Source organism: Gopherus evgoodei, chromosome 1, assembly GCF_007399415.2.
Source record: "Gopherus evgoodei ecotype Sinaloan lineage chromosome 1, rGopEvg1_v1.p, whole genome shotgun sequence".
Lineage (NCBI taxonomy): Eukaryota > Metazoa > Chordata > Testudines > Testudinidae > Gopherus > Gopherus evgoodei.
In genome coordinates, this window is record NC_044322.1 from 112,929,116 (window position 1) to 112,951,959 (window position 22,844).

General features: G+C 42.6%; 2 protein-coding genes across 6 annotated transcripts in view; both read right to left on the bottom strand.

Moving 5' to 3' along the window:
* Positions 1 to 2,872, bottom strand: part of LIMS1 (LIM zinc finger domain containing 1) — a 161,561-nt gene extending 158,689 nt beyond the window's left edge. Inside the window, exon 1 of the mRNA XM_030569442.1 lies at positions 2,721 to 2,872. Coding sequence (XP_030425302.1) covers positions 2,721 to 2,752 — 32 coding nt within the window. The 5' untranslated portion in view covers positions 2,753 to 2,872. The remainder of the gene's footprint in view (positions 1 to 2,720) is intronic.
* A 9,162-nt stretch (positions 2,873 to 12,034) lies between these two features.
* Positions 12,035 to 22,844, bottom strand: part of GCC2 (GRIP and coiled-coil domain containing 2) — a 44,078-nt gene continuing 33,268 nt past the window's right edge. For 3 of the 5 annotated variants that reach the window (XM_030569482.1, XM_030569463.1, XM_030569473.1), the window contains 3 exons: positions 20,922 to 21,061; positions 19,696 to 19,897; positions 12,035 to 17,444 (listed from right to left, as the gene is read on the bottom strand). In XM_030569482.1, coding sequence (XP_030425342.1) covers positions 17,374 to 17,444; positions 19,696 to 19,897; positions 20,922 to 21,061 — 413 coding nt within the window. In that variant the 3' untranslated portion in view covers positions 12,035 to 17,373. Of the gene's footprint in view, positions 17,445 to 18,232; positions 19,398 to 19,695; positions 19,898 to 20,376; positions 20,527 to 20,921; positions 21,062 to 22,844 lie in introns of those variants that run through there. The other 2 variants (XR_004001255.1, XM_030569492.1) reach the window with 2 other exon arrangements.

A 22,844-nucleotide genomic window follows, 5' to 3' on the forward strand; every position in this document is an offset into this window, starting at 1 on the left:
GCTTAGACAGATATTTGTACCTAATTATAAAGAACAAGTTAAATAACTGAGTTATTTTAACTCAGAAAACTGCAAAGCACGAAGATAGAAAGACCATAATGCAATAAAAAAAAGTTGGCCATCGCCTAACAGAGCATTCTTGCTAAAATATATGACAATGTCTAATGTCAAATAATAAGCGGTCAATTGACCAGTTTGCCAAGCCTAGTTATAACATTAAATCCCTTATATCAGAGGCAAGGAACATCTATGCTATTACACTAGTTATTTTAGGTCCTCACGACAATTCTAGATACCACAGTACAAAGAAGCTGCATGGTGAAAGAAAAAGTCTATTTAAAAATTAAATGCTTAAGCAAAGGGAGAAGGAATTAAAATGACAAAGCACACTTTTTTTTGGTAGAATGGTCTATAAGTTCACCTCAGTATGGACCCCCTGCTCACCATACAAAGGTATTTAAACAGATGTAAAATGTGATGTGTTAACTGCAGGGCTCAAATGATAAACAGCTCTTCTATGTTCGTCTTTCACACATTTACTAGTTTTATTTTAGTAAGAAGTAACTATGATCTCTCAATTTCTGCTCTGAGCATCATTGCATGTGTCTGTTGTCACAGGCAGTTTGTCACAATTGTGAAGATGTACACAAAGGATAGAAACACTTCTGAATCACTCAAATGTTTACATAAAACATTATTCTGCTTACACCAACTGTTTAAACTGGGTTAGCATTTAAATACATGAAAAACTTGAGGAAAATACACAATGCCTTAAAAAAATAACACCAAAACCAAAATCCCTGTACTAAGAGCTTTAATTGTAAATAAAATGAAACATACAGCCTTATTATCCCTTCCTCCAGATGAGCAGAATGGATAAGACCGTCATGCATCTGGGTCAGAGAGTGCAAAAGCACCAAATGCTACCTTCTTGGCTTCATTCTGTCCTTTCAAGCCAGCTGGAGGTGTTATGCTGGATTTAGTCATTAGTGAATTGGAGGAGACCAGCCTTGGGGAAAAGCCACCTTAGTGCATTTACTCACCTTTACTCTCCCTCCCAACCACCCAATATTCCCATGCAGTCTAAATTTCCCCACCATCACTAATCTAAACTAGCCTGATGGTGATTTCCAGGAGCAGCTGCTCTAGGAGAGTCCCAGGCAAGATTAATTTTGCAGAAGTCAAGCTGTTCAGGAGCGTGAGGCTGAGAGCTAGACCTCTGGATGTCAAGGGCCAAACCCTCTGCTTCTTCCATAGGGAATGGCTTGTTTCACTGCAGTGTTAACTCAAGGTACAACTCAGCTCCTGTCTACACACAAAAATGTATATAGCTTGAATTCAGTTGTCCTTTAAACTTGAGATAACTGGCCTGTTAGGAGCATTGGTACTGCCAATGCTTGAGCTAGTAATGTAGTAGGGGTGCAGCTACAGACTAGAAACTTGAGTTAGCATAACTCATCAGCTACTAATCCAGTCCCTCTGTGCAGCTTCAGCGCTGCTTCGCAGGATAACTGCTCTCATTTGAGGTACGCTAACTCAAACAGAGTAAGGCTATGTGCACCCTATGGACTTCTGCTGGCACAGCTATGTCTGTCAGGGGAGTGTAGATCCCTGACCAACATAGCTGGGCTGGCCCAAGTCCCTAATGCAGATGCAGTGCTTTCACTACTAGTGCGGAGTGGCTTTAGTTTAGTATATATGGGTACAAAACACAACTTTGCTGATTTTGCTGCATCCAGCATGCTTTACCATATAATATGCCAGTATTTCTATGCTGGTGAAGCATTCCTGGGGCAGACATAGGAGTTTCAATGGAGACAAGTCCTTGGTGTATGATTGGGAGGAGGGGGAGAGAATGGGGGCTACCACACCCACTGCCCAACACAAAAAATCCTAGAAAACTCTACAAGTACAAGCTAGAAGCCAATTCCTGCTAGCCCCTGGTGAGGAGCAGATCACTGTGAAAGCATGAATGAGAATTGCAGGTGCTGTTACTTCATAGGGGAAGCTTGGGCGGGACTACTGACAAAAAAGTACCCCACGCCTGGGTGTGGTTGTAAGAGCCCGCAGGTCTTGCAAACCGCAGATCACACCCTGCAGCAGGAGAAACACCCGGAGCCGGTCACACGCTGCATCTGAGGATCTGAGTCACGCCCCGCCCGCGCCTAAAATCTTCTAACCGGGCCCAGCGGCACAGGGGTGCAGAAGCAGCCCCCAGTGTTCAACAGCCGGCGCTTTGTCACTCCCACTTTACTAACAAGCCCCCAGAAGCAGCCACCGGGGTGGTGACCCCACTGGTCTGCCTAATAATCAGGGTCTCCGCAGTCCGCCCAGAACCAGTTACTTCCTCCCCTGCCCCATGCCGCCGGGGTGCGTGGCCCCTGCCCGCATGACCCAGCTCCCAACGACCCCCACAAACGCGCACCCCCCCAGCCGGGCCGCTGCCGGCCGCCGAGCGGTGAAGCGCATCCCCAGGACTTGGGCTGCCACTGCAGCGCCTCCCGGGGATCCGGGGTCTCTGCCCCCTGCCGCACCCAGGGAGGTTGCGGGGAAGTTTAGGGCTGGCTCCCGCTCAGCGCTGGCCCCGCACACGCGAGCCCCGGGAGGCCGGGGACCGAGCGCCGCCCTGCAAGGAGGGGGAGCTGCAGAGCCCCCGGCGCAGCCCGGCCCGGGAGGGATGAATGGGGCCGGGTGGGCGGGCGCTGCCGACGGCCTCCTACCTGTTGGTCATTCCCGCCGCGACCCCCAACATCCCGGCGGCCGGGAGCCGCCTCCCGCCACACAACTTCGCGCCCCGCTCCGGGCAAGTGCCGCGCCGCAGCGAGGAGTCGCCGCCGCGGGAGAAGCAGGAAGGCGGAGCGGGGCTCGGACAGGCAGCAATGGCGCTTCCCGGCCCGCCGCCTGCAGCGCTGCTGCTCCACCGCCAGGGAGGGGAGCGCAGGCGGCGCCCGCCCCCTCCCTCCCTCCCTCCCACGTTCCCCGCCCGGCCACGCTGAGCCGCTGGCGGGCGTGCTGCTGGCCGGGGCGCTCTGGTGGGTGCTGCTGTCCGCTGGGTACATTATTACACAGGCGGCGCCGGCTCCCTGGCCCCGGAGCCCCTGCCACCTCCCCCGGCCGAGGGGCGCGCGCACTGCGGGGCTGGCCCCGGGGCTTGAGGCGCGCTAGCTACTTGCACTGGACTGGCGGCAGCTCGCAGCGGCCCATTGGGCTAGGGGCTATGCGAAGGCCTCACTTTGGCTGGCCTGGCCTCGCCCCTCCTCGGGGGCTGGGGCAAAGCAGCACTTGCCACGCTCCTTCGTCCCCTGCTCCCGGCCATGCTCAGCCCGCCCGCGGGAGCCTTCTGCATTTGAAAAAGCAGCAAAGAATCCTGTGGCACCTTATAGACTAAGAGACGTTTTGGAGCATGAGCTTTCCTGGGTGAATACCCACTTCTGCATTTGAAGACAGACTTGACTGACACATGTCTGAGGCTGAGCTGGCAGCGCTGCACTCAAGCGGAGTTTTGTCACTGCTGTAAATGGCAGTAGGAGCAGCCAGCTTAGCCTGTTGTGCGGCTGGTCTTTGCTTAAACTTTTCCAAACTTTTAAATGGTTTGTGCAAGGGGCAGAACAGAAAAAAGAATGAGACTGGAAGAAGACAGGAGAAAGCCATCATGTTCCCTACTTTGGCATATGACGTAATTTCCACTGAAATCATCTCCTGAGGGCTGTTTTTAACAGCCACACTTGTCTGCTATTCAGTTAATAAATGTTCTCACTGAATTTAAAAGCATAGTTGAGTAAAGGTTCAATGCTTGCACTTTATTTTCCTGACTCATGAGTGTTTTTCCAAGAGACAGTGATGGCCTGCAGCTTCCACAGGATGTTAAGTACAGAGGCTGCCTTTGCCCCAAACGCAGTCAAAAATTATTAGACCCTTTCCCCTCATTTAGAAGGACCACGGGTTTTGTTCTACTCAAAGAAACAAATTCCCTATCAAGTTTTCAAGACCCACATCTGGAATGCCCATATGAATTCTTTCAAAGGAAATATAGTGATGCATAATCATGTAATTAGATTATTCACATATTTTATGTGTCTGTAAAGAAACATAACCAGAGGAAAGCCAAAAATAGTCCAATGAAGTAGACATTAGACCAGCTGTTCTCAATTCATGGGCCAACTGTGTGCTAAAGGCCATCGGATTGCATGGGGTCCGTGTTCCCAGCTGCCTGGTAGCCTGACAGGGTTGGGGTCACCAGTCAGCCCCATACAGTGGGGGTCTGGGGCTGCCACACAGCCCTTCAGAGTCGAGGTTCCCAGCTGCCTGGATGCCCAGTATGGCAGGGTTGGGGTTGCTAGCTGGCCGCCAGGAGTGCGGGGCAGCTGCCCAGCTCCACAGACTCTGGGATCCCTGCTGCCTAGCCCCCCACCCAGGGCTCTGCTCCTGGCCCCACTCTGTGGAGGTGTATGTGAGAGGGAGGTGCTAGGCCTAGGGGTCTGTGGGGAGGCTTGGGGGGGAAGGGAGAGGGGGCACTGCGTGCAGCCCAGATAATACATTGGGGACTGCATATGCAGCCCACAATGATAAATAGGTTGAGAACCACTATGTTAGACAATGCCCAGGACTGAACAGAACTATTTTCTCAGAACTGTACATTGAAATCAAAACATTTCATTCTAATTCTTCTTCCAGTATATGTTCTATACTGAACTTATGCAGCTTTGAAACTAAGTAACTTCACTGGCAGATCTATTCTCTTTCCCCCAAGTAAGAGTGACTCAACACTTGGTTATTCGTTAGGTGATTATCTCAACACTTTCTACTCTACCAGTGCCAAATTTCATTTTAACAGCCCTATTTTCAAATCCAGCTGTACTATTTACCAGTCCTCTTGTCATCAAAAGAGCCAACAATATGAGCAAAATGAAGAAGAAAAAACACTAGGACATCAAGATGCAGAAAAAATATGGGCAAAGTATAAGGTCCTATTATTGACACAGTCAGTATCCTGGTCAATAATTCAACAGCAAAACAAAGCCTCTCTAATATTTCTTTAAAGCACCATGGCTTTTTAAAGAGAAGGTTGGGCTTTTCTTGCAATACATGTTGGAAAGTATTCAGAATGAATAAAGAATCTGTGGCTATAGTTTTTCCAATACGCTTAATTCTTCACAAGAGGGAAAGATGGTAACCATGAGATCAGAGGTAAAATTCTGTCATTGATTAAAATCTGGTTCAGTGATAGGAAGCAACGGTAGGAATGCATAGCCAATAATCAATACAGACAAAGGCCAGATCAAACTACTGCACAGGCTGCATAGGTAGTCACCCTGTCCAGTTGGCAGCTGGTATCATGCGGAGTGCCCCAAGGGTTGGTCCTGGTGCCAGTTTTGTTCAATATCTTCATTAATGATCTAAAGGATGGCGTGGACTGCAGATGACCCTAAACTGGGGAGAGTGGTAGATATGCTGGAGAGCAGGCCGGGCTGGCTCCAGGCACTAGCAAAGGAAGCAGGTGCTTGGGGTGGCTAATGGAAAGGAGCGGCACATCCGGGTCTTCAGCGGCAATTCAGGGGCGGGTCCCTCAGTCCCTCTCTTTCACTTTGAGCTGCCGACGAAATGCCGCTGAAGAGGAAGAGAGGGACCGAAGGACGCGCCATTGAATTGCCACCGAAGAATTAAGTGCCACGATTGAGCTGCCGCTGAAGTGCCGCCGATTGACTTTATCTTTTTTTTTTCGCTTTGCCGCTTGGGACAGCAAAAAAGTTGGAGCCAGCCCTGAGGGTAGGTATAGGATACTGAGGGACCAAGACAAATTAGGAGATTGGGCCAAAATAAATCTGATAAGGTTCAACAAGGACAAGTGCAGAGTCCTGCACTTAGGACGGAAGAATCCCATGCACTGTCACAGACTAGGGACCGAATGGGTAGGCAGCAGTTCTGCAGAAAAGGACCTACGGGTTACAGTGGATGAGAAGCTGGGTGAGTCAGCAGTGTGCCCTTGGTGCCAAGAAGGCTAACGGCATTTTGGGCTGTATAAATAAGGGCATTGTTATCAGATCAAGGGCTTCATCTAGAGTACTGTGTCCAGTTTTGGGCCCCACACTACAGGAAGGATGTGGAAAAATTGGAGAGGGTCCAGCGGCAGGCAACAAAAATGATTAGGGGGCTGGAGCACATGACTTCTGAGGAGAGGCTGAGGAAACTGCGATTGTTTAGTCTGCAGAAGAGAAGAATGAGGGGGGATTTGATAGCTGCTTTCAACTACCTGAAAGGGGGTTCCAAAGAGGATGGATCTAGACTGTTGTCAGTGATATCAAATGACAGAACAAGGAGTAATGGTCTCAAGTTGCAGTGGGGGAGGTTTAGGTTGGACATTAGGAAAAACTTTTTCACTAGGAGGATGGTGAAGCACTGGAATGGGTTACCTAGGGAGGTGGTGGAATCTTCTTCCTTAGAGGTTTTTAAGGTCAGGCTTGACAAAGCCCTCTCTGGGATGATTTAGTTGGGGATTGGTCCTGCTTTGAGCAGAGGGTTGGACTAGATGACCTCCTGAGGTCCCTTCCAACCCTGATATTCTATAATTCTATGAAAAACCAGCAATCTACTGATTGTATGGCTGAATTTGGAAAACTGGTCATTTTCCAGTTTGCCAGGGAACAAATACCTGAGAGCAATTACTGACAGAGCTGTATAGCAGCATACCCCATAAATCTGTGTTAAGAATGGTGTTCTATATACTTATACATACAAAAGCCACAATATTAAAAAGAATATCAAGGTTGCAAAGTCAAGTATACAAAAAATTGGTAAATGGAAGAATTAAGGTAGCCTTTGCACCTCCAGTTCAGCCCCCTTGTGTGTTTGCATTAATTACATGATCCCATACTACCCATCCCTACCCCTCTCCCCCAGATCATCAAAACCTTTTACACTTTATCTGGAAATCAACTGATATCTGTGATTACTGATGTGCACTGGTTATCATGTGCTTCCTAAAGGAAATAACATTTAATAAGCTGGCAGATGTATTCTGCACTACATGCAGTTTTTGCATGACTTTAGTACAGCCCCATATAAAGCATAATGCACTTATAATCTAATGTTAAAGTGATGAAGGCACTGGTAGTCATGGAGACGACTGTGTCCAACAGGTGTACAAATTTAGCTCAAATATAAAAATGCACTTTTTGCAAACGCTGCTATATGAAAATCTGGAAGTTAATGATTTCCAATACCTGCCCCTCCCTAGGGTGGTGGTTAGACCATCTCAGTCAGGGTGATGATTTAATCTCCGTTGTGTTTTTTCTGCTCGCTGGTAGTACGCAATATCAGAGACTCAGCCAATATTCCACTACAATATGTGTATTCTAATGAAGCTATGAAATTCACTGTCTCAGGATATTTTTGAAGAAAATAGTTTAATAAGATGCAAAAAATGATTAAATATTTAACCCACGTGGGTGCTATATATATTTACACTTTGATTATATCCTTCTAATGCAGTATCCACTCATTTCTGCCACTATTTACATAATATACTTATATGGCCTCTCTTAGTATTTGAGGTCTCACAATCTTTAACGTACCCATCTTTACAACACCACTGTGATGTAGGGAAGAGCTACTAGCTCCATTTTACAAGTGAGGAAACAGACTAAGTGACTTGCTCAAGATCTGTGAAAAAGCATGAAACAACACAGGGCTCCCAAGTCCTAGGTTAGCACTCTAACCATTTGACAAATTGTTCCTTCTTTCGCTTTTGGCACCTCCATGCTAGATGATGACATAAGATTTAGCTAGGCCTATGCTTTTGGCCTTGTATACAAAGATTTTTCTCTCAAAATCTCCCACTATTGTTGAAGTGCCAGTGCAACACCGCTAGGGTTAGCAGTGGTGGCAATCATAGTGTAGGCTGGTCACTTGCTCTGAGCAGGCCTAGATGACCAAAAGTGCTGACACAAGTGATAAAACTATTATTGCAGTGCTGGCAGGAGAGTTTCAGCAACAATTGGCTGTAGATACAGCTATAAAACCAAGCTGGTGAAAAATACAATTATCTGCCATCTGACTGCTCCCTTGCTATGTCTTTATACCCAAAGTTCAAGTTCTTCACAGGACAGAAACTATATCCTGTCTTCCCACATAAAAAAAAACCTACCCCTGGGGACTTGCTCTCTCTCCTCTTCAAGGGTCAGGCCCTTCTTCTGTGCCCCACCTTTCCACACCAACAGCACACCAGGGCATTTCTTCCTGACCAGTACTGGGGGTACTTCCTGCACTGCAGCTTTTGTCAGTCCTCTAAAATGTACCAGAGGATTGCCAGCATCTACCTTCGCTGCACTGCTAGCAGGTGTTGCATGTCTTCCACTCTTTTCCCTTTTGTTCGGAGGGGTACACCAGCCTGGGAAGGTGGATGTTCCTCAGTCAAAGAAGGCATTTATACTTCTAATTTCTCCTTGATTAGAGGGGTGGGGGAGTCTCATGATCCTACTTCTTGTACCACATTGTCATGTGCATGTCTGCCCCTTAGCATACCCTGCTGGCACTGCAGGTGCTCTCTACCTTAGTTTCCTTCTCCATAGTGGGTTCCCTCAGCCTTCCCCATACAGGTAGGAGTTGGTGCCTTCCAGCCAAGCCAATAACTAAAACTTAACCCATTCTGGGATAACAAAAGTCCTTTTCTGCAACTGCAGAAAACCAAAAGCACTTCCACCCCATTTTGGGCTCCTCTTTGGCCTTCCTTCCAGCTTCCCTTTACGTCCGTCTAATTTGGGATAGAGGCCTGACCATCCAGGCTGCTCCCCTGAAGTCCTTCCAGACCCTACTTCAGGGCCTTCCACAGGTACACAACTTGCTGCTCCCTGTGATTCTTTCCTCAAACTGAGCTTCTCTGCCTTTTTGTGGGATCCTGGTACTTAACAGGTTGTCACCTGACTCTAATTAGTCCTATCCCTTAGACTGGCAGGCAGCTAATTATGGCACAAGTGGGGGAACTGAACAGTGCCGGCTAACCCCATGGTGCCTGGCCCTTAAGGAGCAGGCCATCCTGTTACAAAAGCCCTGAATAAGTTGGGCTCTAGTTATCTGACAATCACATATCCCCTTATACGCTCCACTGTCTTAACTGTCACAATGAAGCTCTTGCTGTCAGTTCATAGGGCAAAAGGCCCTGGGGATGCACAGAAGGTCGGTCTTAGCTGAGGGGTCCAGCCATTGGAAGTTACTTCCCTTGAGAGACTGCCAGTGTTTACAACCTTCAGGGCACACTGTTAGACTGTAGTACAGGCAAGTCTCATCTTACGTGCATTTAACATGAGCAAATTCAGCTGTGTGTGGTCGGCAAAAACAAAACAAAAACAAAAAAAGAGAAAAATAACACTTTAAATACTGTTCCTGTAGTATGGGCAATTTTCCCCGCCATTGCACTCGAAGTAATTTTGACTATACAAATTTTTCACTTTACGCTCTGACAGCGGAACATTACCCCAGCGTAAGATGAGACTCACCTGTATTTGACTTTTGCTTCTTCTCAGACCTTTGGGGACCTGCAGATGCTATTTGTATTCATGCTTTGTTATTGATTTTGAGTGCCTATTAGCACAGCAGTTACATGCTGACTTGCAGATTATATTGCATGGATTATATTAAGATAAAAAGGGTTTATATTTTATACTCTAAGCTGTAAAGTTAAATACGCAGTAGAAGGAAGTACTAGTACTGCAGCATTAGGTACATTTTATTTTTGGATGTGTTAAACAGCATTTTAAAGCTTTCAGCATGGGTAATTTTTGGATACAGGATATCCAACTAAAATTCCTAGTAAAACTTCTAATGAATCAGCAGATAACACATTGGTTGGGCTGTCCATTGTATTATTTCTACTCAGTATCGATAATCTTTCATAATTCATGTGTAGAAACAAATGGATCTATTCAGTTTGACCACTGTTTCTGCTGTACTTCGTTTTTACAAAACCATTTGTAGAGAACAAAGGTTTATCTTCCTCCACAGCTTAAAAATAGGGCATGATTACATTCAGTATATTGACAGACTTATGTTACTGATCAGTTTGACTTCCTCTTTGGTTCAATGCCAAGTTTCCATCTGATCCTGAGACATGCCTAACATATTGGATTTCAGTTTTCTTGGAAAACAAAAAGGAATAGTGCAGCAAGACCATAAGGGATACAGTTCAGTACATCAGTCTCCAGTTCTGAAAAACTGTTATATTAAAACAAAAATTTAGCATTTACCAACAGAATAGCAGTTCTGTGACTAGGTCAGTAATTGGATGTGTATTTATATTGTTTCCAGCTGTGATAGCAAAAATCTGAAACAACAGTGAAACAAGCACTTTTAACATTGGCTTAGTGACTTATAGTCAAAGATGTTAGATTAACTAACATCTTTTTCTTATCTGAGCATGTACTCCACATTTACATACAATACACTCAACTTCGTGAATTCTAATGTGAAAGCTTATTGCGCCAGTGATATTGTTTTGAAAATATAGGGTATGTATTTTAAGTGCCTATTCATTAAGACATATAAAATATAAACAAAGGTATGTACAATTTAGTACATACTTACAAATCTTTTTAAAACTACTCTCATTTCTTCCAGCAGAGCACTCATGTACCCCACACATCATAAAATAACCACCTCCTTCAACCATCCCAAATTCCTAACCCTCCCAACAGAATAGATGAGCTTCACAGAGTGCTGAAAGGTCACCAGTCCAGGCTCTGTTGAACCAAACTGGGTTGGGAGTTCCAGTGTAGGATCAACCTCAGAAAGTTGCTAGCTTGAGTGGAACTAGTCAGAAATTTTTCACTTGAATGTTTTCCCATTGGAAAATGCTGATTTATCAAAGGAAACATTTTGTGCAAACTTCTTGTTTTGTCAAATCTTCCAATAGAAACCAGACAAGTTACCAAGGAAATCCAAGTGCTCTCAGGGCTTCTAGGCTACCTCTCACAGAGCCAGGAGCTAGGCAACCCTGGCTCAAGCTTGGGCAGCTAAGCTCCTGGTTTCTTGGTAGCCTGCCACGTGGGCAGCTGGAACACCAGGCAGTTCAGGGAAGCTTGTCAATTTCATTCTGAAAAAAAGTAATAGAAAATTTTACAAAATTCTGAAATTGCCTGGTTTTGGTCTGATGCTGATCCCCCTCCTCCCTCCCATTTCAAAATTTCCCTTGGAACAGAAATTCTAAGCTTGTGCACCTACTTATTACAACAGCAGCAGAATAATGGCAAAGAAGCAGTCTGTCAGGTATGCCCACTCCATTCCAAAACATTTAGGGTTAAGGTAAAAAAGCTCTTGCACTCCACCCAGAAGCTGTTACCATTTAAATATACTAGTCTTTGGGAACCTTAATTGCAAAGTTTTTCATATCAGTACATTTTCACCGGAGACATTTTACTAATAAACGTAAATACTTCTTGTCTGACTTGAAATAAATAGAGAACAGTTTAACTAATGGCTGGATTTTAAGATTATCTCCAGTACTAAAGGGTTGGAAAGCTGTAATATCAGAAGACATAATGTATCTTTTTTTTCTTCCAATGAATTAAAAACAAGAACTGAAATTTACCTACCAGAATAGAGACCTTCACTGGAGAAGCACTTGGCCAGGGCTCAGGGGGCATCATAACAGTATGGATGGTGGGGGCAAACACTCTTTGCAATGAGGTAGGACAGGACAGTGTTTAACAGTTTTAATTAAGTACCTTACCTTTACTTGGTTTCTAGCCCAGTAGAGACAGAGTATAAATCAATGAAAATATTCGTCAGCTGTGGACATAAGGTCTAACAGGTTCTTAAAAAACAAACAAGACTACTGTTATCATGAGACGCCTTCAAAGTAAATATACTACTCTACCTGAGATTTTAGATGCTGAAAATCAAAATGATACTTTTAGATATGTAAATTGCTGGGGGTCTGGACAATGCAAAGGTTAAAGGAGAATGGCAATGAAACTGCATTTTTTTTTTATTTGATGGGGGTGAAAGAGAGGACTTTATTTTCTATGAATTTTGTTTTCTAGTACCTAGTCCATTTCAAACTGCAAGGTGAATGTAAACAGCAGAATATCAGAAACCTCCACTTAGAATGGTTGCATTTTTACATTCATTCTTGTACACAGGTGTAAATGAGTATGCAAGGTACAAGGCAATGGAGAATCATATTTATTCTAGTCCATTATGCTACTAAAGTTAGCTATGATTTTGCATCTTATCATTTAGAGAAAAATCTGTGTTATCATAATGAAAGCATCTTTATGTTTAATCTTAAAACACACAAACCTTAAACTTGGTTTACACTTGAAAGTTATATTGGAATAGTTACCTCACGGTGTGAAAAATCACTCCCCTAACCAACATTGCTATGCTGACATAGCCCTCAGTGTAGGCACAGCTATGTTGACTGAAGAATGCTTACTTTGGGATGTGGTATTCCAACACAGATTGAAAAACCCCTTTTTGTCTGTGTAGACTGGAGCTACCCTATGGGGTTATGCCAGCATAGCCATGCTAGTCTCTGTCGTGCAGACATACCTTCAGTCTTTCCTAGATTTTCAAGATCTTGGATGTGGGCTTCCAGAAGAAATAAGTATTGATTTAGAAGCAAAACCTGACACTCAGATTCAGAATATTCTTGCCAAAATTACTAGGATGAGGTCTGAAATGTCAAGCTGGTGGTTCCTGCTGGCACAATTGCTTTTTTCTCTCCTGCATTTTCACAACAAGCTTCCCCAAAACTTGATTCGCAACAAAGAAAATTATCAAAGCCAAAGCAGATTTAATTAGCAAAGGAACAATAGAGATGGATCCTTCAGTTTTATTCCTTCACCTTTCCTCTCTTACCAGGATGAGTTCCTTAGATATATTTATCTAAGGAAAACAGACTACAGGAATTGGACAAGAAGCCTATGTGTTTGAGTTTAAATCATTCTTGGACATAAGAAATTGGATGCTATTTGAATAAAGAGGCCAATCTTGTGAAAGTGTTAGTTTCAGGTTAGAGTGGCTGGTGTGTAAATTAAACCAGAGAATCTCTGAAGCAGCTCCTCCACCCCTAACACCACACATTCAGCACTTTTTAATCAGTCTCAGCTACTAGATGTCAGCCATTTTCTCTCCAGTAGCATATGCTAAATAACAAATAACAAAAGCACAAATTTTTAAAAGTTCATTTATATTTTTCCTAATAAGATACACTAAGACAGTTATTTTACATTAAATTTCTAAAATTATGTTTCTCCCCGCACACATATTCACATTCATTTTCAACATGGTGATGCTATCCCCAAGTCAGGATTGTGCCAATATTTCTATAGTAAACTCATAACTCATGTTATTCAACTTTTTACTATCATAAACTCTTACTTTTGTACTGCAGGACAAATCCATAACAGGAAGTACCTGAATAACATTTACTCAAATTATCAAAGAAGATAGGCATTCTGAACAAAGGCACACACTCAGGTGAATATGCATTTTATCAAAATGTATAACAGAACATTAGGAGACCATCAATTAAAGTCACATTTCCAACAATCATTTTTATCTACTTTTGTTACAAGTAACCCCTATGATTACAACAGAAAAAAGTTCTCTTTCATTTGTTCACTTTGCACCTCTGACACCATGTACACCCAAGTTTCAGTTTTGTTGATGCTGCCCGCCTTTCCCAGGCTCTGCAAAAAGGTGTTTAATGGTCCTAGCAGCAGCAGAGCTAGTACGAAAAGGTTGGGAGGTAGATGTGCAGAGAGAAAGGATGGACCCAAGCATGTTCAATGGTGTTGCCTTCAGGCCCACTCAAAACTTCCTTGTGAATAAACAAAGGAGCAGTTATACTTTAAGTATTTGTTTTGTTTCTTTAAAAAAAATCAGGATATGTTTTAAAGCGTGTTCCTCAGAAAGAGGTTTTAATAGTGAATTTTAAGAAAAGTATTTAATGTGACTGCCTCTCTGGACAGCTGTGCCTCTGCAGGTAAAAAGAGAAGCACAAGCCAAGTGGTGGCACCTACAGGAACACCACCTTTTATTGCCTTACAAAGGGAGTGGGCTGTAGACTTGTGCAAGTGTAGGTAGCAGTTGCTGAACCACAGTCCAACAGATGTGCAGGGGGTGGGGCCATGGCCCTAATCAAACCCTCTCCCTCTGCAGTTTCTAGCCCTAGCTTCAGAACCAGCAGGCTCTTTTGGAGTCCCCAGCATCTGTAATCAAACTGTGGCCCTCTTCCTTCTAATGTTGGGGAGCCTCTAATTTGGCCCTAAGTATGTAAACCTGGTGGGATAGGGGTCATGTCTTCTTACAAGTCTGTAAACAACTCAGGAAAATATGGTACTGTAAAAAGAGTAAACAGAACAATCAAAGTGAGGCCAACATATACTCTTTTAAAATGAGCAGCACAGCGCAAAGGTGAGCAAAGTGCCAGCTTTAATTTTCAATTTAAATTGCCTTTTGGAATTTGAGTCACAACTAGGGTGCCTGATTAGAAGACTAAAATGGAAGTTAATGAAAAATAATTCTGCTTCCAGTCCACATGTCCTGTCTATTCTGTTTATTGTAACTATGTATTAAAAAACCCCAGACATGCACTTACAGCTGAAGTTTCTTCCTCAGCCTGGAAAGGTTCTGTTTTGAAAGCACTGACAATTGTATCACACACATTATACAAATATGTTTAGTTGTAATTATTAAAATATTCTGACAACACTCTTTCAAGGCCTCAGTAATGTTCCTTTGTAGCAGAAGCATATGCAAGAAGTGTGTATTACATTCATGAGCACAATATTTGAGTTTCGTTAAAATAGTGGATATACAAGTCAAAAGTCTGAAAACAAATAAAAAAGCCATTGCTATTTAATACAGTCAGTGTTAAAGTATGCAAGCAGCATAAAATATTATTCACAGTTTGCAAGGTTAAATAAAAATCTTAGGATTTGAAATACACCTTTTAAAAGAGAAAAATTCACTTATCACAGCCTCTCTATAACAAAGACAGTTGAATAGATATTGTGCAGAAAAGACCGGAGGAGGAAAGAATCATGACAGCAGCAAATTTCAGTTGAACTAGTTTTGAAATCAGCCTAAGAAACAGTGCAGATATTTTCCTGCTGTGATTTAAAAATGTAAGCGCATATGAGTGAAATATTATGAACTGAAATCTTTTACCATCAACCTTGTCTTGGCATTATTTTAATTAGACTAATCACAGCTGACTGTGAAAAAGAAAAATGAGGATTAACATCTAGTGATTTAGAACAAATCAATGATGAGGAAGGGGTGCGTATAGTCCAAAAATGACTGTAAAAACACCACAGTGGCATCTTCAATTGTTCAAAAGATGTCTTTCTAATTATGAGGCTTGCAATCCTAGACAGGAAAGTCAAACTGGATGCTTTCTGACTCATCTATGACCCAGGACAATTCTGCAACTAGTATTTAAGAAGTGCATTGGTAATTGGTTTGTGCCAAAAGGATTTACTCTATAGTAACTATGTTGGCTTTGCAGTGCTAACGGCAAATAGCAATTTAAAAAAAATGTATTTCCCTCTCAATATAGTAAGTCACAAGAAGTAGAGATGACTAAGAAGTCATTTACATATAGTCACTTTAATATCAATAACTACTCATCATAGACATTCTGTTCTCATAGAAAGACAATCTCTACTGCTGTTCTTGCGGCCAAATAAACCACAGTCCTGATTAATACTATGTTATTCAGGGAGTGGACAACAGCATCTCAGGACTGCTTTTCCCTAACCCTGGTCTTACTGCTTAGTTTTGTACAGTGTGGTATGGCAGCAGTATCTCTAGTAGAGAAAGATGTGCTGGTGGGTCTAAGTGTGCATCTTCCCGCCCCTCTGTGTTCAGAAGTGTAGTTTTAGAACTGAATAAGAGCATATTGGAGAAGGAGACACAAATGCCTGAAAAAGTCTTGGATGGTAGGTGAGAAGAATGCATATGTATATATAATAAATTTACATACAAATAATGGAGTAATTAAGAGAACAGAACTGGAATACGTAGAGGAAAAAGACAGCATGGATTAGGAGGAAAAAAGTAAAACAAAACAGACGCAGAAGCTGGGGGAGGGCGGGAAATTAGTGCACTGTTTACAACAGAATTATACTTATTCTTACACATGGAAGTGCTGTTTCCAGAAAAGCCGTGAAGTAGCATAATCTAAAATGAAGCACAAATCACTTGACCAAAAGGAAGAGAGACAGGGAAGAGTGAAGAGAGAAAGAAGTGAGTAATTTCCTTACATAAGAATGCCTGCAAACTGCATCTGCTATAAAAGTTTTCAAAGAAAACACACTTCCTTCTTTCCTGGCAGTTTTATTTAGGGTGTGTAAACTTCAGCAAATTCAGATCCTTCCTTCAGGATCTTGTTCCTACCATCATTCTTTATCCTTTATTTCAGTATAGCATGATGGTGCCAGTGCCTCCTTACAGCGTCTTGCCTAGTCTTCGTTACTCATCCCTCAAGTTGCCTATGCAGATTCCAACCTCAGATAAAGATACCTTAGTTTAAGCCCTCTCTCCTAGAATTTTAGCCCACATGTGCCACTGATTCTTGAAAACGTCTGTCCTGGGCCTTCCCTGAATGCTCTCTAGCATCTGATCCAATGTCAGGCCTTGAATATCCATCCGACATATTAATATCCCAAACACAGGACAAGTTTTAGGGGTCACTAATCTCTTTGGCCCTAGGCTTCATATTCTGAATCTGTTTTTGCTGCAAACTTTACTGAGAATTTAGCCAAAGTCAAAACAGAAAATGCCATGTCTCTCCAAATTCTCTTAAGAGCCATGCAATATTTTATAAAGATCATCATGCAGTGGAAACAGTTTTATTTGACTTTGATATTATACTATTTGGACAATAGATTTATAATACTACAAATTATTTGTTTTCTTCAAATACATCGAGTGAAAATAGCATCCTGAAAATGTATTTTTGAAGTACTTTACTAAGAATTATTTTACCTACTGTTCTAGTTATTAAATTATGCAACATTTTTAATAAAAATAAAATATGTGACCAGTTTGCCAAATTATGTTCTCAAGTAATCAGTAACTTTTTACCCCTTTCATTTTACTCCTGAGTCCCAACTTGCTTAATCTAAAAATATTTAGAAGAAACAATGAAAGAGTTTGGTGCAACCAGAACCTGGAGTGAGAAAGTAATAGAGCATATTCTTTAGAAACCCTCTATTCCAATCTTTAGGCCAAGATACATTGCTTAAGGTAATCTGCAAAATCAGAAAAATAAAACTGTCAATGCTACACATGTAAGGTTCATTCCTCTATAGTAAAATTTCTCGGTTAGTGCAATTGTGGAATGTAAATGTCTAAAAGATTTCCATTGTCTCATCGAAGTCCTGACCAACTGTGAAGGTACGAAGCCCAACCAGAGGGCCGTGATGCACTTTCTTCCTCACCTGAAGGGAGGAAAAATATGCTTATAATCTTCACCAGCCCTGAACAACAACTATGCACAAGTGAACTGAACGATGCAATCTTATTCAAGAAAGACACAAAAATGTACTGCTGTCAGTTTTCCTACATTCAAATCCCATCCTTAAGTTCGCCAGTTATCTTTTTTTATGAGAACCTTTTAAAATACACTCTAGAAAACTGCTACCACATTGACAGATTTTGTCATTACGAAACACCACTGTCCAGTGTACACTTTGTTTAGAGCAGTGGTCTCCAACCTTTTTACACACAAGATCAATTTTGGAATTTAAGTGCAGTCCAGGATCTACCCCACTCCTACCCTGAGGCCCCGCTCCGCTCACTCCATCCCCCCTTCCCTCCGTTACTCGCTCTCCCTGACCCTCACTCACTTTCAGGGGGTTCGGGCAGGGGCTTGGGGTTCACGAGGGAATATGGGCTCTGGGCTGGGGCTAAGGGGTTTGGAATGTGGGAGGGAGCTCTGGGTGGAGCCTGGGGCAGCGAATGCAAGAGGGGGTTAGGGGTGCAAGCTCTAGCAGGAAGTTTGGGTGCAGGAGGGGGCTCTGGGCTGAGGCAGAGTCTTGGGGTGCAGGAGGGGTTACGGGCTCTGGGAGGGAGTTTGGATGCAGGAGGGAGTACAGTGTGCTAGATCTGGGGGAAGGATCAGGGCTGGGGCAGGGGTTTGGGGTGGAGGAAGGAGTTCGGGGTGCTGGCTCCGGGAGGGGCTCAGAGCTGGGGGTTGGGTTGCAGATTCCCAACAGGCTGCACTTACCTCGGGTGGCTCCTGGTCAGCAGTGCAGCAAGGCTAAGGCAGGCTCCCTGCCTGTCCCAGCCCTACACTGCTCCCAGAAACGGCCAGCAAGCCCTTGTGGCCCCTGGAGGGAAGAGGGGAGGTCATGTGGCTCTGCGCGCTGCCCCTCTCTGCAGGCACTGCCCCCACAGCTCCCATTGGCCGCAGTTGCCCATTCCCGACTAATGGATGCTGCGGGTGTAGTGCTTGCAGGTAGGAGCAGTGTACAAAGATCTGCCCTGCCCCAGGAGTCATGGGGACATGCTGGCGGCTTCTGGGAGTGGTGTGGGGCCATTGCAGGCAGGGAGCATGCCTAGTTCCATTGCACCACTGGACTTTTAGCAGCCGGAGATCGTGATCGACTGGCTGAGGCTCCGGGATTGACCAGTTGATCGCGATCTACAGGTTGGTGACCACTACATTAGAGTATTTCAGGAAACATGTCTGCATTTGGCAAAGAGATAAAAGGCCTGTTTCATCTCCTTTATGGACTTCACCTTGAAGATCCCATGTTAATACTAAGCTCTATTCCCTAGGGACTGCCAGAACAGCAGTACTCAATGCTAGGAACTTTTTCTGCCTTGCCATTCCAATTATAAATCCTTCCACTTAGTGCATTAGTGTGTCTCCACATTTCACTGTCATGCTCACTTCTCCTTACTTTATGTTCAGGAGTAACTGACTTATTCCTTATTTAAAAAAATGATCTGGAAAGTGCAGACACTGCCCATGACAATCGAAAATGTTTAACTAATTACAATTTCCCTAAACAGGGAAAATGACAATAAATACCCAATAAAAATGTTTTGAATGGGATAATACAAAAAGCCTATTGCAAATTGCGAGTAAATTATGTTTGACAAGTACTCTTAACACTTACCATAAGAAGGAGCTGTCTACTTACAAAATTCTTGCAGAGGCCTGAATTTTCCTAGATCCTTGTACTTATGGGATATTTGTTGGAGAGTATTTTCAAAGGTGGACATTAGCCACTAAAAAGTTAGTTTTATAATATGACCTTTATTAATTAAAATTAGACTATAACTTCTAGTTTCTTGGGAGAGCATCTGCCATGGGAGCTATTTCACAGTACCTTTTTTCCCCTGTATCACTTTGAATGAGATCTTCAGAAAAGTGACTCTGTCTGCTATGAGGTTTAACAAGAAAGGAAGTTAGATATAACTGTTTCTCAAAGGTTGTATTTTTACGTCAGATAATTTTTTTTTAAACTTTTGGCTAACAGTCTTGTTTTATTAGTTATGAATATCTTAACTCCCTCCTAAATGACCAGAATATTCTATTCCCTGTCTGTTTACACCATGTTCTTGATCTTTATTGTTCTGGAAGATCTGCACAGAAGGATGTCACACCAAGTTTCATTTATCTTTTCTACTTTCATATTCTATTTCTGCAACTTTTTGACAATACAAAAGTACCTCTCATACCATGGGCAATTGCAACAAGTTTTCCCTTCTCTTCAGGGCTGAGCTGCAACATGGTGTCCATTACTGGAAGAAGCCTCTCTCTTTCACTGCCTGACTTCAGAAATATAAATTGCAGCAGAACATTTTTCAAATATTCCAGATTAGCAACAGACTTCTCTCGCTCTTGGTTCCTTTCCAGTCGTCTTACTTCACTCTTAAGAAGCTGCAGGCAGAAAGACACCATTAAATATTACATTTTTATTGATTTTTATAAAATGAATGACTGAATAAACTAATCTGGAAACACAGCACATATATATTAGACATGCAATAAGGTACTGAAAGCGTTCAGTAGTTTACATAAGATGTGTTCTGGGCAAAGATCCCATGAGGCCTGAATGTACAGCTGGCCTCCAGATAACACTATTGGTTCAGAATTCATTTAACCTATTTAAAATCTTTAACACCTTTTTGGATAAGTTTTGCAATATTAGTTAAAAGTAATTTAGTTGTATAAAGAAAGTATGGGGGAACAAGGTACAGATTGTGCAATTCTGGTGATCAGGAGTAAAATTCAAAGGCTTGAGTAGATATGGTACTTGGGTTATGTTTTGGCAAACTATTCACTCATCTAATTAGGAAATATTTATATAGCAAAACAAGTGGTATGCACCCAAATTTTGATATTAGTAGACTGTGCACCTCACAAGAATGCTGTTTTGAAGACTGGCTTCAAAAAGCTGTTATCTTCAGTTGCAGAAAATGCAAATTGGCCTTGTCAACTAAGGACGTAAAACAGTCTTTGAAAACGGCACCTTTGAATCCACCAACACTGATCAAATTGAGTAGCTCCTAAAATAAAATTAGATAAGTAACAGTCATTTGATGCTATATCAGCTCAGTATTCGAGCATCCAAGGAATCTTAAGCTCAACCTGCATTTACATCTATTGAGTAAAGGTGCACTTGCATGTGAGAACTGACTTTTATCTTACCAACTACTGGGTGTATTTTGTCAATGTTATGTACATACAGTATGTGGAATTTGAAAAAAAATATAGGTAGTTATATTTTGCATCTCACCAAATTTCAAACATTCCAGTTTGAATAATAAGTTTTGTGAAACAACTAATTTGGTATTAAGGTATAAAAAGAATTGATTTGAAACACATACATGCAGTAAACAAAAACAAACAACCCCCCCTAAAGAGCCATATCTAAAATGTCAGCGAGTGCATGGCTACTAACCTTAATTTGTTCCATTAATATTGCATTGGTTGCTTCAGATTCATGAAGCAATCCATTCAAATGATCAGCACTTTTTGTTGTTGTGTTTAGCTTCTGCACCAGCTCTTCTTTGGTGAGTTCTGTTTGCCATTGAGGTGGCTCTGCAATTTTATATTTCAAAAAGGATTACTTTGGATTTTACTTTACATGGTACTTTACATTTGGACTGATAGTTTATCAGGGTCATTTTTCAGAATTACACTGGTGTCATGGTGGCAACATCGAATCATAGAAATGTAAAATCTGACTTCTCAGAGTTTTTCCATCACCACCCATTTCTATTATTGCTGCCAAATTTTTGGTTTGTGATTTTTTTTGTATATACACAAAATTTAAAAAAGTACTAAAAAGTTCATAGCAACTCAACTATTTTTGTAGAATCTGACTTCAGTGTTTCTTTAAAGGTTTGGGGGAGGAACTCCTGGGTTGTTTTTCCTTTCGGAGGAATTCAATATTTCCTCAAAATTGTTTTTGGACTTGCTTATCATCTCTGTACAATTAGCTGGCTGTTCTGCATTTCCCCGCTGTACTTTTTTGCAACTTCAAAAGGAAATCATGCACTTTGGCACAAGTTCCCGCTGATCCTATGTTCTCCAGTAGTGCAATCCCACTCACATTAAAGCCAGTGGAAGTTCTGTGTCTGAATTTAATAGGAGTTGGATGAAAACTTAATAGCTTTCTATACAGTATTCTGAGCTGTTCTCTTCACACTCATAGTTCCTACAGTTTACCAACTCATTCACCTACCTGATCTCTTTTCCAAGAAAGTCCCTAAATGTAAAAGTTTTTGTTTTGTTTTTTTACAAATTTTAAGTAGTTTTGGAATCCATGAATAAAAACTGTAACAAACATGACCCTTAATCCCTATTCGAGGACAAAGCTTATACAAAAATTAATAATGTCAATGTACACTCAGTGCTAACAATGCATAGTGATCTAGTGTCTGCAATAGGAAGGAATCAAAGTTCAGATTTCTAATCCCTAGGAGACGGTAAATTATTCTCATAAGCCTCAGCCAACTCCTCAAGTAGCAATGTTTGTGGTGGCAGCAGTGTCCAATGCTTTATTAGAAGGGGTGGGATTCTTAAGGCACAGCTTAGGCTGAGCATTACAGCACCTAACTTTTAGATGACCTGCTGCCAAGTGGAATTCACAACCCCGAGTTAGGAGCCCAGGCTTCTTATACAATGCCTGAGGAAAGCAAGGTACCTAAAAAGGGGGATTTACAGAAACCAACATGTTGAGTGGAGAGCCATCTAAGCTAGCCTAAGTCCTGCCCCTCAAAGGGAGTTTGGTGAGTATCTCCATTCAGATGTCAGAGCCACGAACCATATCCTGGGGATAGGTGCCTAATCCAAGGATGGAAGGAAGGACAGAAGGGATGGGTGAGAGAGTGTGTGTGTGTGTTTACGCACGCTAAGGGGGACTTGAACCTGGGCCTCCCACATCCTACATGATTGCTCTAACCAGGAGGCAACTTGGTAAAAGATCATCACCACAACATTCTCCTCCATTTTATGCATGGCCCATGGGGATGTGATCTATGCTGGCCTGTGAGCACATCTACTGTATGGGTCCTTGCAAGTGAGATCTTTGGCACTTAGGGGACCCTACCAGTGGAAATTTAGGTGCCTAGGGAGTTTAGGTGTCTATAGGGTTAAGTGGCAGCTGAACAGGGGTTTTGAGGATCTTTGGACTTAGGCACCTGAAGCGGCTGTAAGGTGCTTAAGTCTCCCTTGAAAATCCCACCTAAGGTTGCTGCAACACCAGGGGGAAAAAGTTATGGTAGTAAAGTGGGAGAAAGAATGACAAGTATCTCAATGCTCTAAGGGACAACTTTCTATGGTGCCCAGAAGAGTACCAAGTAATATTGATTCTATAACT